General features: G+C 37.0%; 1 protein-coding gene across 7 annotated transcripts in view; it reads left to right on the plus strand.

The window, feature by feature from the left end:
* Positions 1-4,715, plus strand: part of SLC35F5 (solute carrier family 35 member F5) — a 114,983-nt gene extending 110,268 nt beyond the window's left edge. For 6 of the 7 annotated variants that reach the window (XM_063647377.1, XM_063647376.1, XM_063647379.1 and 3 more), the window contains 2 exons: positions 1,217-1,310; positions 3,875-4,715. In XM_063647377.1, coding sequence (XP_063503447.1) covers positions 1,217-1,292 — 76 coding nt within the window. In that variant the 3' untranslated portion in view covers positions 1,293-1,310; positions 3,875-4,715. The remainder of the gene's footprint in view (positions 1-1,216; positions 1,311-3,874) is intronic. The other variant, XR_008501021.2, reaches the window with a different exon arrangement.
* The last annotated feature ends 8,907 nt before the right edge of the window (positions 4,716-13,622 follow it).

Raw genomic sequence — 13,622 nt, forward strand, 5'->3', positions numbered from 1 at the left:
TCTCAATACACATTTTTAAAAATAGCGTTTGCTAGATAACTGAGAATCGCATCATGCTGGCCTAGCTTTTAGAGATTTTGTGAGGAATTATTGAAAGATGATAACTTATATGTTACGGCAGATAAAAATAAAATAATTTGTTTAGATCTTTTGGGTAATAAGATTATTTCTCTTTCTTTCTTTCTCTCTTTCTTTCTTTCTCTCTCTCTCTCTTTCCTTTTCTTTCTCTCTCTCTCTCTTTCCTTTTCTTTCTCTCTCTCTTTCCTTTTCTTTCTCTCTTTCTTCTCTTTCTCTTTCTTGACAGAGTCTTGCTCTGTAGCCCAGCCTGGAGTGCAATGGCATGATCTCAGCTCACTGCAACCTCTGCTTCCTGGGTTCAAGTGATTCTCCTGCCTCAGCCTCCTGAGTAGCTGGGATTACAGGCATGCAACACCATGCCCAGCTAATTTTTGTATTTTAAGTAGAGACAGGGTTTCACCGTGTTGGCCAGGCTGGCCTTGAAGTCCCGACCACAAGTGATTTGCCTGCCTAGTAACTACATTTTTTTAAAAAAATTTTGATTCACAGGTAATACTAAAAGGTTTACTGTTTTGCCATAACAAACTTAAATATAGAAAACTTTTATTGGTTTGAACATAATTCATGATAGAATAGTATTGCCTCAGTTTTTCTTTCCAATTTCTTTCTTTTTAAGAATGAAAGCTTTTTACATTTTGCTATAAAAAGAACTTGGTTCCAGTGACTCTGGAGGCTGAGGTGGGAGAATTGCTTGAGGCTAGGAGCTCAAGACCAGCCTGGGAAACATATCAAGACCTTGTCTCTAAGAAAATTTAAAAAAAAAAAATTACCCAGACATGATGGCATATACCTGTAGTCCCAAGCTGCTTGGGAGGCTGAGGTAGGAGGATCACTTGAGCCCAGGAATTCAAAGCTGCAGTGAACTATGATAGCACCACTACACTTTAGCCTGGGTGACAAAGTGATACCCTGTCTCTTATTTAAAAAACAAAAAGTGAGACCCTATCTCTTATTTAAAAAACAAAAACAAAAAACACTAACTTGGGACAAGTTCTTGGGAAATTTTATTCTAGTGTTGGTTCTGCCACTGACTTGCATCCTGTCCACATAGCCTCAGCCAATGGAATAAATAAGGTTTAAGGTTCCTTTTCAGCTCTAAAGCTTTCCTTAATTATTGCTTTTTTTTTTTTCTCTTAAGAGTTCCAGAAGACAGCGAACAGTGTGAGAGTCTCATTTCTATGCACAGTGTTTCTCAGGAGGATGGAGATAGTTAGCTGTTGTCTGTAGCCCAGGTTTGTATGTGAGCTGGGTTTAGTATTGAATAAGGTTCTTATTTGTGTAATATTCCAACAAAGGATTGATTTTCTATAATTAGTTGTTTGAGAGGCAATACAGCCTTAAAGGCTAAAGGGGCTAAAGCCTGGACTCCAATTCCATCTTCTCCACATACTAGCTGTGTGGCCCTATGCAAGGTTCTTAATCTCTTGATGCTCCGGCTTTCTTATTTGTGAAATGGGATTACAGTAGAACCTCCCTTATGAGGGTGTTAAAATAGTAAATACTTGGTAAATATAAAGTATGTATAACAGTGCCTGACTCAAATGATCAGAAAGTTTTAACTCATTTTTATTCATGCTAAGGGTCATTTTATTTAATAATATGCTTTAGAAAAATATTTTTTCTCTGATGATAAAAGAAAAATGTAATATTCTGGTGTACAATATACTGGTTGGAAAATACTAGTCTTTATGTGTGTGTTTTACATAACTGGCACAGTGTTTATCCTCATTCTCTGACATTGCTTTGTCATTTAACAATGCTTCTGGAATATTTTTCCATTTTTTACATTTTAAGAAATAGTGTCTTTTATATGTCTTTGATGATAGAGTACATGACATTTAATATTTTGCTGAATGAATGCTTGAATTAAATGCAACATACAGATTTTGCAGGTACAAAAGTGATTATTTATTTAGAATGAAAGATCACAGTAAACTACTAGAATTTTTCTAGTTTTTCTAAGACATCTTTAGGCAATTTATATTGAAATGTTTCTTGATTGCTACTGAGTTTTCCCTCCCTATCTAGAACATTGTACAACTCCTGTCAGTTGTTAACACTTATATTAGCCTTGAAGATTGTTTCATTATCCTCATGGTAAACTTGCTTCTAACCTACAGCTAATGGTCCTGGTTTTCTGTTTTTCTTTAGTGTGCTGTTTTTAAATCTAGTTTATACCTGCACATGGTTTGAGCTCTAGTTCTCCAAGACTTTTTGTACAAGGCAGCTACCCCTGCCCTTCCCTGCCCTGCTCATCCTGCTTTCATTTTCTTCCCACTCTGAGGAAATTAAACTCTTAGCTGATTCTTTTGGTATTTTCCTTCTTGTCTCCCTAAGTATCATGCTTATGACTTGTGTTTCATGAGTTCTTGGTTTTAGGCATCTTCAGCTGACTTTTCAAGTTTACAGATGAGGACAGATTATTTTCAAGTTTACTCCTCCTCTGCTCCCACCTCACATGCCTTCTATCTCTATATCAGTTCTGCCTCCTCATCATCCCTGTATAGTTATTGCATAATTTTGTATAGATCTGTAGTCAGTGTTTATATTGTTGTCACTAAAAAACTGTTACTTATAACTGAGCTATGTAGGATTCGTCCTGCTATTTCACTTATCCAGAGATTCTCTGTTACTACCCTTTTTGGAGAGTAAACCTTAAAGTCTTCTCCTGGGATAGAGAAAAGGCACTTGGCCAACTGTGAAAAGTAAGAGAGGGCATCTGAGTGTCTGTCTGCTTTTTCTATAGACATTATACCAGTCTTCTTGTTTTTAGTTGTTTCTTCACCCCTCCTTACAGAGATATCTGGTCCCATTTTTCCATTGCTAACAAAGAGTTGGCTGTTATTTTTTCATCTCTCTACTTTTCTTTTTGTCCATGTGGTTTATTCCTTTTAAGAAAAAAATTCCAGGCTGGGCATAGTGACTCATGCTTGTAATCCTAGCATTTTGGGAGGCCGAGGAGGGAGGATCACTTGAGCTCAGGAGTTTGAGACTAGCCTGGGCAACATAGTGAGACCTTATTTCTGTTAAAAAATATATTTTTTAACCCTTTGTTTCCTTTTTAGTGAGGTTTTGGAGAACAAGTGGAACTAAATATATGTTTATGTGCCATCTTTAAATTTAAAAAAAACATAAACACAATTACAGTAAGTCGTCACTTAACATCATCAATAGGTTCTTATAAACTGTGACTTTAAGCAAAATTACAGCAAAACTATTTTTTTTTGCATCAACATTATAACATAACAACACTGAACAAAACAATGTTATTCGGGGACCTAAAGTCAGTTTCCTATAACCTATGACATTAAGTGAGGACTTTGTATTCTTGAAAGCTTTTTAAGGCTGTAATTTATGCATTATTTTTCTTGGATATGCTGTGCATTATTCTCATACTCACACTTAAACCTACCCATATCCAGCAAGGTTTCAGTATTTTTAGAAGTGAGAGCTGGGTAAAGAAGAAAGAGTGAAGACTAGAGAGGATGGATTGCAATAGAGTAGAATAGACTGGGCAGGTGTCTTTGTCTTTGCAGGAGTAATGGTGGAATATACCAGGAGTACAACTAACTGCTAATACACAATCTTTAGTGTTGATGTCAGCTTTTGACATTGCTATAGAAGTCACATTCATAAGTTCTTAGTACTCCAAATTTGAGTATCCAGTTATTAAGTATGTATACAGTGAAAATAGGTATTTCAATTTTAGGATAATTTGCTTTTTAAAATGTAAACTATAGAAAACTAAAACTGTGAAATTATAATCTAATCACATTTCTGTGGTTTCTGTTTTTAGCTTGATAATGGAACTATACAGCGAAGAGACAATCTCTGGCAAGTTTTTGTAGAAAAAATGTTTCAGTGCCTAGTCTGAAAAATAACAGTTTCAGTTCTTTGAAACTCTAAAATATATTTTTCTCATACCTGTTTTCTTCATTTTCATAATGAAGCACTTTGCTATGTAGCTGTGTACATATCACTACAGTTATAGGAAGTTCCAGTCTACAGTCCGTCCAAAGGACCAACCTGCCTTACACATCTCAAGGAATTCAGCTATTGAAATCATTTGAACTAATCAAGGAATAAATCCTAATGTTCTGGGACTTTATTTTCACATGTTAAATGCTGGAATATATTATGAAAATGTTTTCAAGAAATCACTTAAGTGTTCATAGACCAGTGTTTCTGACAGGTAAAATGCTAAAATAAGCTACCTGTAATAAGTGTGGATTATATTTTTGGGTTTTGTAGAATATTGCAAATTAACCACACAAAAAATGTTTAATTTATGCAACAAGCATGTTTGCGCAAATTTCATGGGACTTTAAAAAGAATAAATATATGAGAAAATATCTGGTTCACTTACACTACATTTACTGTATTATTCTTTTATAGCATTAGGTGCCTTGTATTTTAAATCTGTGACAAGCCATGGCAAATTTTTAAAGGGGAAGTATTATTATAAAATGAAGAAATGTGTATTTCTAAAGGCTATATTGCTGTAAACTTAATTGATAAAGCTCTGTTTAATTTAGAGTTTTGAAGAAATAGTCTCCCTTCAATTAAGAAATTTTCATAATGGAATGATTTAAATTGAAGTGACAAAGAGTATTATTAAAATACAATGTTTATATGTGTATTTGTGTATTATAGATGTATCAAGTGATTTCTAATTTTTTTCACATAGGAATGTGCCACATTACTCTAGAACTAGATGTCTCTTCTTTAAATAATTTTAGTTTTCCTGAATAAATTTGTAATGGTTAAAGTACCAAGTAAGTAAGGCGAGAAGGGATTCTGTTTTTAAAATCACATCAGAACTTTTCCTCTACTAAGATTAAATTAAATGTAAAATACTCCCAATTGCAATTCTTAAACTTAGGCCTTACATGTACTTATTGTGCAACTGCTCCTGGACTCTATTCACCATAGATATCAGTAAACATATGTCCCAGGATTCACAGGCTTTTGATTAATCAATATTCTTTTCAAGTTTTCTGTGAAGAGTTTAGTTCTCTTCAAAATTTCTTAACTAATCTGATTTTTAAGAATTCTCTTTGCAGTGTTTAGCTTCCTATTCACATTCTTAAAATTACTTTGGTGTTACCATGAGTCTAAAATGAAGTTTAGCCTTCCTTTTGTTTCATCCTGAGAACTTCTATATTATATTACTTTTAAAAATTGTTTATGATATTAAATTTAAAATACAAACAGCTCTCTTTTCTTTTTTTTTTTTAATCATCCAGCCCAAAGTGGCAAAAACAGCTCTTTTCTCATTTGGCACCACCAATAACGCAAGTTAAAAATAATGTTGAGTTTATTATACTTTTGACCTGTTTAGCTCAACAGGGTGAAGGCATGTAAAGAATGTGGACTTCTGAGGAATTTTCTTTTAAAAAGAACTTAATGAAGTAACATTTTAATTACTCAAGGACTACTTTTGGTTGAAGTTTATTATCTAGATACCTCTACTTTTTGTTTTTGCTGTTCGACAGTTCACAAAGACCTTCAGCAATTTACAGGGTAAAATAGTTGAAGTAGTAGAGGTGAAACTGAAATTTAAAATTACTCTGTAAATACGATAGGGAAAGAGGCTGAGCTTAGAATCTTTTGGTTGTTCATGTGCTCTGTGCTCATATCATCACACAGGTCATGTATTACTCAGGATTCTGGAAGTACTAAGCCGTAGTTAACAGGCTGGATAGATCTTCAGCCAGTCTTTTTTCACTATACTGCTGCTTTTCTGTTTCTTTAAAAAAAAAAAAAAATCAAAGAACAACTTCTTTAGAAGGAAGCACCACTGTTCAATTGGTTAACTGAAAGTAGGAATCACTGCCGCTTTGCTTGCCCACCTGTTAGCTTTTTCTCACAGGTTTTATTTATCTGAATGATTGTTGTATTTGAATACTGTAGCCATGGTGAGTGAGCAGTTGAAGACTTCCTTTCTGCATCTTCATAGTTAAGGGTTCATCTTCTCAAGAAATAAAGTTGTGCCGGGTTGTTTCAATTCTGTGGATTACCTAGAATCTAGGTAACAAGGCCCTTAGATCACAATGAGCACATTGCCGGTCTTTGGAAATGCTGGGAAGGGGTTACATTCAAGTAACTGCTGACATCCTTCCTCTCTGTCAGACCCATGTTGGCCTGTTAATTATATTTTTCTGAATCTAAAAACAAATAGAAATTTCTGATATCTTTTCAGTCTCCTACTTTTCTTTCCATTCATCACTTAAATCTCATTATTGTATAATGTTTCAAATTATGACCTGGATTGAAGGAAGTCTGTTTTGTCAGAGACTTTGTTAGGTGAACATCAGAATCTCAACTACAACAAAGCTGAAAAATGAGGCAGCCTTAAAAGTGAATGCTTTTGGGCCGGGCGCGGTGGCTCACGCCTGTAATCCCAGCACTTTGGGAGGCCGAGGCGGGTGGATCACGAGGTCAGGAGATCGTAGACCATCCTGGCTAACACGGTGAAACCGCGTCTCTACTAAAAATACAAAGAATTAGCCGGGCGAGGTGGCGGGCGCCTGCAGTCCCAGCTACGCGGGAGGCTGAGGCGAGAGAATGGCGTGAACCCGGGAGGCGGAGCCTGCAGTGAGCCGAGATCGCGCCACTGCCCTCCAGCCTGGGCGACAGCGAGACTCCGTCTCAAAAAAAAAAAAAAAAGTGAATGCTTTTGAAATGAATGCTTTTTGAAGCTTAGAAGAACCATTAGGTTTATGTAATGCACCCATACTTATTCCTTTAAATAAATTTTAGTTTAAAAACATTGAGATATTGGCTTCTGTCAGCCTGATTTAATGAATTCTTTACATTAAGCTGATTTTCCCCCTGGCAGCTGACAAATAAGTTCATTGTTCTTGTAGAAGTGAGCTCACAAGGTTAAATGTGAGTGTTCTCAAAGGTACACAGCCTTGTTTCAGAAGAATTTTAATGCCCACTGTAAAATCAATCATGCAGAGCCAGTTTGGGGTTGCAAGGTATGACTCCTCTGGAAGCCAAGTTTTTTCATAAGGCACTGTGGTAATACCCATAGCACTAATCCTCAGTGTGCTGGTTGAAGAAATAAAATGTTTTTAAAGAAGGATAAAGGAGGAATTAATTAGAAATTTTTTTTTCCACATATTAGCAAATAAATGAAATGTCATTTTCATACTAAATAATTATAGTTATGATCTTGCTTCATTTCTACCTACTCTCCTTTTGAAATATTCTTTATTACTAAATAATATTTTAGGAGGAATTAACAGAAATAATTAGTGTAACATCTGCCGATAAACTTACATAGCTAACATTGTGTGCTGACTTTTTTAAATGGTGAAGTGGCATTAATGAGATGTTCAGTTTACAGAATTTGAAGTTTGAGTTCTATTTTAATAGTCTGCCATGTCCCCCAAATCCCATTTAGATAAATTGAGGTTCATTTTTCACACAGACTTGCAATTTTTAGACACCACTTTTTTTTTATAGTAACAGCCTCATTTGCCTGTACAATAACTAATAATACAGTATTTCATAGGTACATTGTATGTGCACAGGAAATTTTTCTTTAAATCATAAGAGCCTTTAATAAACTGGGGATATTTTAATATTTTAATGTTACTACATTTAAAAAATAGTGTTTTCCTACAAAATTTTCTGTATTCAGTATATGTTAACTATGAAAATGTCAAACAATGAAATCACTGAAATATATTTAAGGAAAAATTACCAACCAAAAGTAATGAGTACCCTCTATATGCATACTTACTGGAATGTTCATGTGAAATGGCAACATCTCCAATAACAGCATTTTGAATCTGGGGTGACACAAACATGATTTTTATTTTTGAGCTAGGGATTTTGATGGAGAAGCACCTAGATGAAGACACCATTTCATTAATGATATTTTAAAATTAGAAAAGTAAAGCTAAATTGAAACTCTTAACAGGTCATTTCATGAAATTTTTAGTTTTAAATTTAATTTTACATGAGATGTCTTTCTGAAGAGCTACTTATATTAACTTTCACTTAGATCCTTGTATGCTAGGCATTCAGTATTTCTCTACTTGATTTTCCTATGCGTAGTTTTGATTACGGCAAGTATTTAATAATAAAGTCAGTCATGTGAGAGTATCCATTAATTTCAGTGGGTCCTTGCAAGGCAGGCAGAAGATTTCTGTCCAAGAGTCTTATTTTTGACATGAGGTGAAATTCTTTTTTTTTTTTTTTTTGAGATGGGGTCTCTCACTCTGTCACCCAGGCCGGAGTGCAGTGGCAGGATCTTGGCTCACTGCAACCTCCCAAGCTCAAGCCATCCTCCCACCTCAGTCTCCTGAGTAGCTGGGACTACTGGCATGTGCCCCCATTCCTGGTTAGTTTTTTGTATTTTTGGTAGAGATGGGGTCTTGCTATATTGCCTAATTTTTGTGTTTTTAGTAGAGATGGGGTTTCACCATGTTGTCCAGGCTGCTCTTGAACTCCTGAGCTCAAGTAATTCACCCGCCCTGGCCTCCCAAAGTGCTGGGATTACAGGCATGAGCCACCATGCCTGGCTAAAAGCAATTCTTTAGATTGTTTTTGCCACCATTTGCTTACTTGGAATAGCTTTCACATTCATTTTTCTTATGAAGGAATCCAGTGTCAGACCATGTAACATCAAAGCAAAATTTCATTGAAGGCTATCCTTGTCTTAATTGTTCTAAAATAAAGTACAATAAAGTGAATTATTTTGCCCTTTGTAGTAGCATAGTGTTAAGTTATATATATTTTAATATGCATACTCCTAAGTAAAGTTTCAGAGACAACATGCTGGAGTGCGGTGGCTTTCAGACAGCATCAGCATCACCTGAAGGCCTTGTTGAATACACATTATTGGAAGAGAGGGGAGAACACAGGCTCATGCCTGTAATTCCAGTGCTTTGGGAGACTGAGGCAGGAGGATCACTTGAGCCCAGGAGTTCAAGATCAGGCTGGGCAATACAGCAAGACCCCTGTCTCTACAAAAACAAAAACAAAAAACAAACAGGTATGGTAGTGCATACCTGTAGTCTGAGCTGCTTGGGAGTCTGAGGCAGGAGGATCACTTGAACCCAGGAGTTCGAGGCTGTAGTGAGTTATTATTGGGCCACTGCAGTCCAGCCTGGGCAACAAAGTGAGACCCTGTCTATTAAAAAAACAAAACCAAAAACTTGATTGCTGGGTGCCACCCCAGAGTTTCTGATTCAGTAGGCCTGGCGGTGGGGGTGGTGGGCCTGGGAATTTGCCTTTCTAACAAGCGTCCAGGTAATGCCCCAGCTGCTGGTCCCAGGACCACACTTTGCAAATTATTACTCTGAGAAGAGCACTAACTTTGACATGGGATTCCTTCTGTTCCTCATTAGTGAATTTATTTGGGGGAGATTATTCAATCTGGTAGATCCACGTTTACTTAGCTGTGAAGTGGAGGTTAATGCAACCTGCCTGAGACTGTGAGAATGAGAAATTTTAATTGAAATACCAGGCCCAGCGTGCCTGGGTGCTTGAAAAATGCTGACTCCCATGGTCCGTCCTCCCTTTACTCTTCTCAGCTATAAAGTGAGGAGCGAAATTTACTATCTTTTCAGAATCTTAATCCTCTCAGGTGTAAAATGCTGTGATTCTAAAAGTTTAATTTTGTAGTTCCAGAGACAATGCCAAACACCTATGTGTACTTAGTGCTTTATAAAGAGTGGTAATAACAGTGATACCACATAGGCCGTAGTTTTGTTTTTGCTTTTGTTAGGGTGTTTAGCATCTTGACTCCTTAAAAGTTTTCAGTCAGATTTATAAAGCAGCATTGAAGAAGTTGTATTATATTTGAGTACAGTTTGAATCTATGGCAGTTTTATGGAGGCCAAATATATCAGATGAATAGGCTAATTTCCCTGAGTTGCTGGCCTTATTAGTCCCTACTATGTTGCCCCCTGGTTACCTAATGCATGTTCAAAAGGTATAGTTTTCATCACCTGCTTGATCTTGATTTTCAGACAGCATCAAGTCAGTTGCAAAACAAATCCAAGCTAAAATTGTGAGCATATGATTAATTTACTATAGCATGTAATTATGCAGTATTTTATTTTTTGTTTTTTTTGAGACAGAGTCTTGCTCCATTGCCCAGGCTGAAGTGCAGTGGCATGATCTCGGCTCACTGTAACCTCTGCTTCCTGGGTTCAAGTGATTCTCCTGCCTCAGCCTCCCGAATAGGTGGGATTACAGACATGCACCACCACACCCAGCTAATTTTTTGTATTTATAGTAGAGACGAGGTTTTACCATGTTTGCCAGGTTGGTCTTGAACTCTTGACCTCAAGTGATCTACCCGCTTCGGCCTCCCAAAGTGCTGGGATTACAGGTGTGAGCCACTGCGCCCAGCTATCCAGTATTTTATTTAAAAGTTGTCACTAGGGTGTTCACTATTGTGAATTTATAATCTTAAAAGTTGGGGATGCTAAAAGTACCAGACTAAAATACCACTAGGTTTTCTCATCTTTTAATTCCATTTTGTCAGAAAAAAATAATCACAACCAGGGTTCTTTTACCTTTCCCCAGCCATCTAGACTGCTTTACTGCAATGGTGGGAAGATTACGTGCAATAAAAAGTGTAGCTAGTTGATTGGGATTTGGAAAAATTGAATCAAGCATTTGCATTCATCCAGAATGGTCTTAAACTGCTGACTGTGGGGTGCCCACAGGATGAGCACTGGTGGCGTGGGTGGGAGGAATTTCCTTGGATGCTGCAATTGCATTTGAAAGATCTATTTTCCAAAACCTGAGCAGAGAGAGGCTAGGAGGAATGCAGACAGGACATTGAAAATGCTAATTCCCTTTACTGGTAGAACATGAAATATCTGATAATGGTTTAAAAAAAATAAGTGCCAGGATACATTGTAGTATAAAGGTTCAAGTAGTATAATTTAAAATGAGTCTTTATATTCAGGCCAGGTGCGGTGCCTCACACCTGTAATCCCAGCACTTTGGGAGTCTGAGGCGGGTGGATCACCTGAGATCAGGAGTTCAAAACCAGTCTGGCCAACATGGAGAAACCCCTTCTCTACTAAAAATACAAAAAATTAGCCAGGCATGGTGGTGCGTGCCTGTAGTCCCAGCTACTTGGGAGGCTGAGGTAGGAGAATTGCTTGAACCCAAGAGGCAGAGGTTGCAGTGAGCTGAGATCACACCACTGCACTCCAGCCTGGGTGACAGAGCGAGGCCATTTCCAAAAAATAAAAAATAAAAAGTGAGTCTTCATATTCAAATTAGTATATGAGGTTAGGCAACAATTCTTATGTGGGACCAGGTATATTTAATTTGCCTTTCTTTGCAGTCATCCTAGTAAATCCTTGTAAAGGGTTGTTTTATATACAATTTTGTAGTATATTCTAAATCCCCTTTGGCAAATAAATTAAAGCTGAAGTTATCTAGTGTCAGCATACTGTGATTTGTATATTTATATAAGACAAGATTGCATCATTCTGATCAAGTTGCAGCATTTTAATTTTATCTGATAGGTCTGTATTGAGTAATCAGTAGCTATGTGCAAATATTAAGTCAACTTAATTACCAGACCCAGAAGACCAGAGGTAATCAAAGAGTACTTTAGGAAGATGAAATATTTATAATGAGTTATGGAAACAATGTTTTAGAAATGTTTTTCTTGGTGTAATTTAATGCAGATTTTTACCTCAATTTTGTTAAAAAACTTGATAATTTGATCCCTCCATCTATTTAATATTTAATATTTTCAGATTCTAGAGTATTTAAAATTTAAACACAATTATAAAATTAATTATAATTCCTACTTATGTTAGCTATGATTTAGGGCCAAAACTATCCTGGTTTTTTCTGCAACTTGAAACATTGTGTATTTTAAACTATATAATTTGGGAACATTATTTTATAGACTGTGGATAACCAAATATAAGATTTGTGATTTTTAATGCTTCATTTGTGTAAAATCATTTGTATATTCTATTTATAGTATGCATTTTCTAGCTCATTAAAAGTACAGAAAAACTTCAAATCTATCCTTATACAAATATTTGATTTCTAGTTTCCTTTTATTAAAACATTTTCACTCATTCATTCTTTCACACCTTAGTCTCTAAATGTGTCTCGGGTATTTGATAAAGTAGGTCTTCTTGTGGAGCACATCACTCAGTTTTGGAGACCAAACATTAAACACACTGAGTTGCATCTTATGCATGTTAAGGTCTAAAGCCAAAAGGTGAAATTTTTGAATAATCAAATTGCCCTTGGGAGGGTCCTGAATAAGAGACCTACATTCCATCTTATGATAAGTCCCTTCCATTGAACTTTTCCTCCAAAATTGGAATAGAAATTAGCAACAGCAGAAAGCCAATACTATCCCTAGGATGGTGGAGTGGAGGGAGGAAGCCGTCATAAAGCTCAAGGCCAGGGTCACCCAGAGGAAGCACAACCCCCGCAGCAGAGCACAGGGGCCTTCAGGGTGCTGCAGCTGGAGGCAAAGGAGGAGGGAAAGAAATACTCTCACTTTGCTTTGCTTTTTGCCATTGACTCCCAGTGGCAGGACCTGACTGGAAGCCAGCTGGCGCAGGAGCTTGGGAGACGTATCCCTCTGGTGTCGACTCCCCTGACTTAGAGCAGAGCCGCAGATCTCAGGTCAAGCAGGCTCAGAATTGGCACAGGCGCTAAGTAGCTGGCTTGCACTGGGGGCCATATTGTATGGACAACACTTACTTTCAACAATAGAATCACAGCCTGCGAAGATGTCACAGTACAAGAAATATTCTGGAACCAAGATCACCTTTATCCATGTCAAGTCCACTCCAGAAAGTGGAATTAGGGGAAAGTACCTGCCCTGGACTAGTATTTCGAATCCCATCCCTCCTCTACTTACTCCCCTTTCCCTTTTTCTTCTCCCAAGCTAAGCTAAAGGGAAATGTGAAGAACATTATTGCCTCTTTAAAACCAAACATATATAAAACATGAAAAATATTTTTCAGTGACAAAAGATAAGAATGAAAGCATTCAGAATAGTGTATTCATAGAAGCTTTGGGAAAGAGTAAAAATAATTTCTTAAATTTTTTTCTTGAAAGCCTGAAAATAGAATCTTAAGGAGATAGTGTTCTTAAAGCCTTGATCTGACTACTTGACTACTTACAACTTCTTTCTTCATCTACTAATTATTTTGAAAAGTCACTTAGTCATTTGTCAATCCTAACCTTTAGAGATAAACATTTAAAATCAGTTCACTAATCACAGCATTTTTTTTTTTTTTTTTTTAGATGGAGCCTTGCTCTGTTGCCCAAGCTGGAGTGCAGTGGAGAGATCTCGGGTCACTGCAACCTCCGCCTCCTGGGCTCAAGCAATTCTCCTGCCTCAGCCTCCTGCGTAGCTGGGACTACAGGCGCACGCCACCACACCCAGCTAATTTTTGTATTTTTAGTAGAGACGGGGTTTCACCATGTTGGTCAGGATGGTCTCGATCTCTTGAACTCGTGATCTACCCTCCTTGGCTTCCCAAAGTGCTGGGATTATAGGCGTGTGCCACCACACCCGG

This window comes from Pongo pygmaeus, chromosome 11 (assembly GCF_028885625.2).
Source record: "Pongo pygmaeus isolate AG05252 chromosome 11, NHGRI_mPonPyg2-v2.0_pri, whole genome shotgun sequence".
NCBI lineage: Eukaryota > Metazoa > Chordata > Mammalia > Primates > Hominidae > Pongo > Pongo pygmaeus.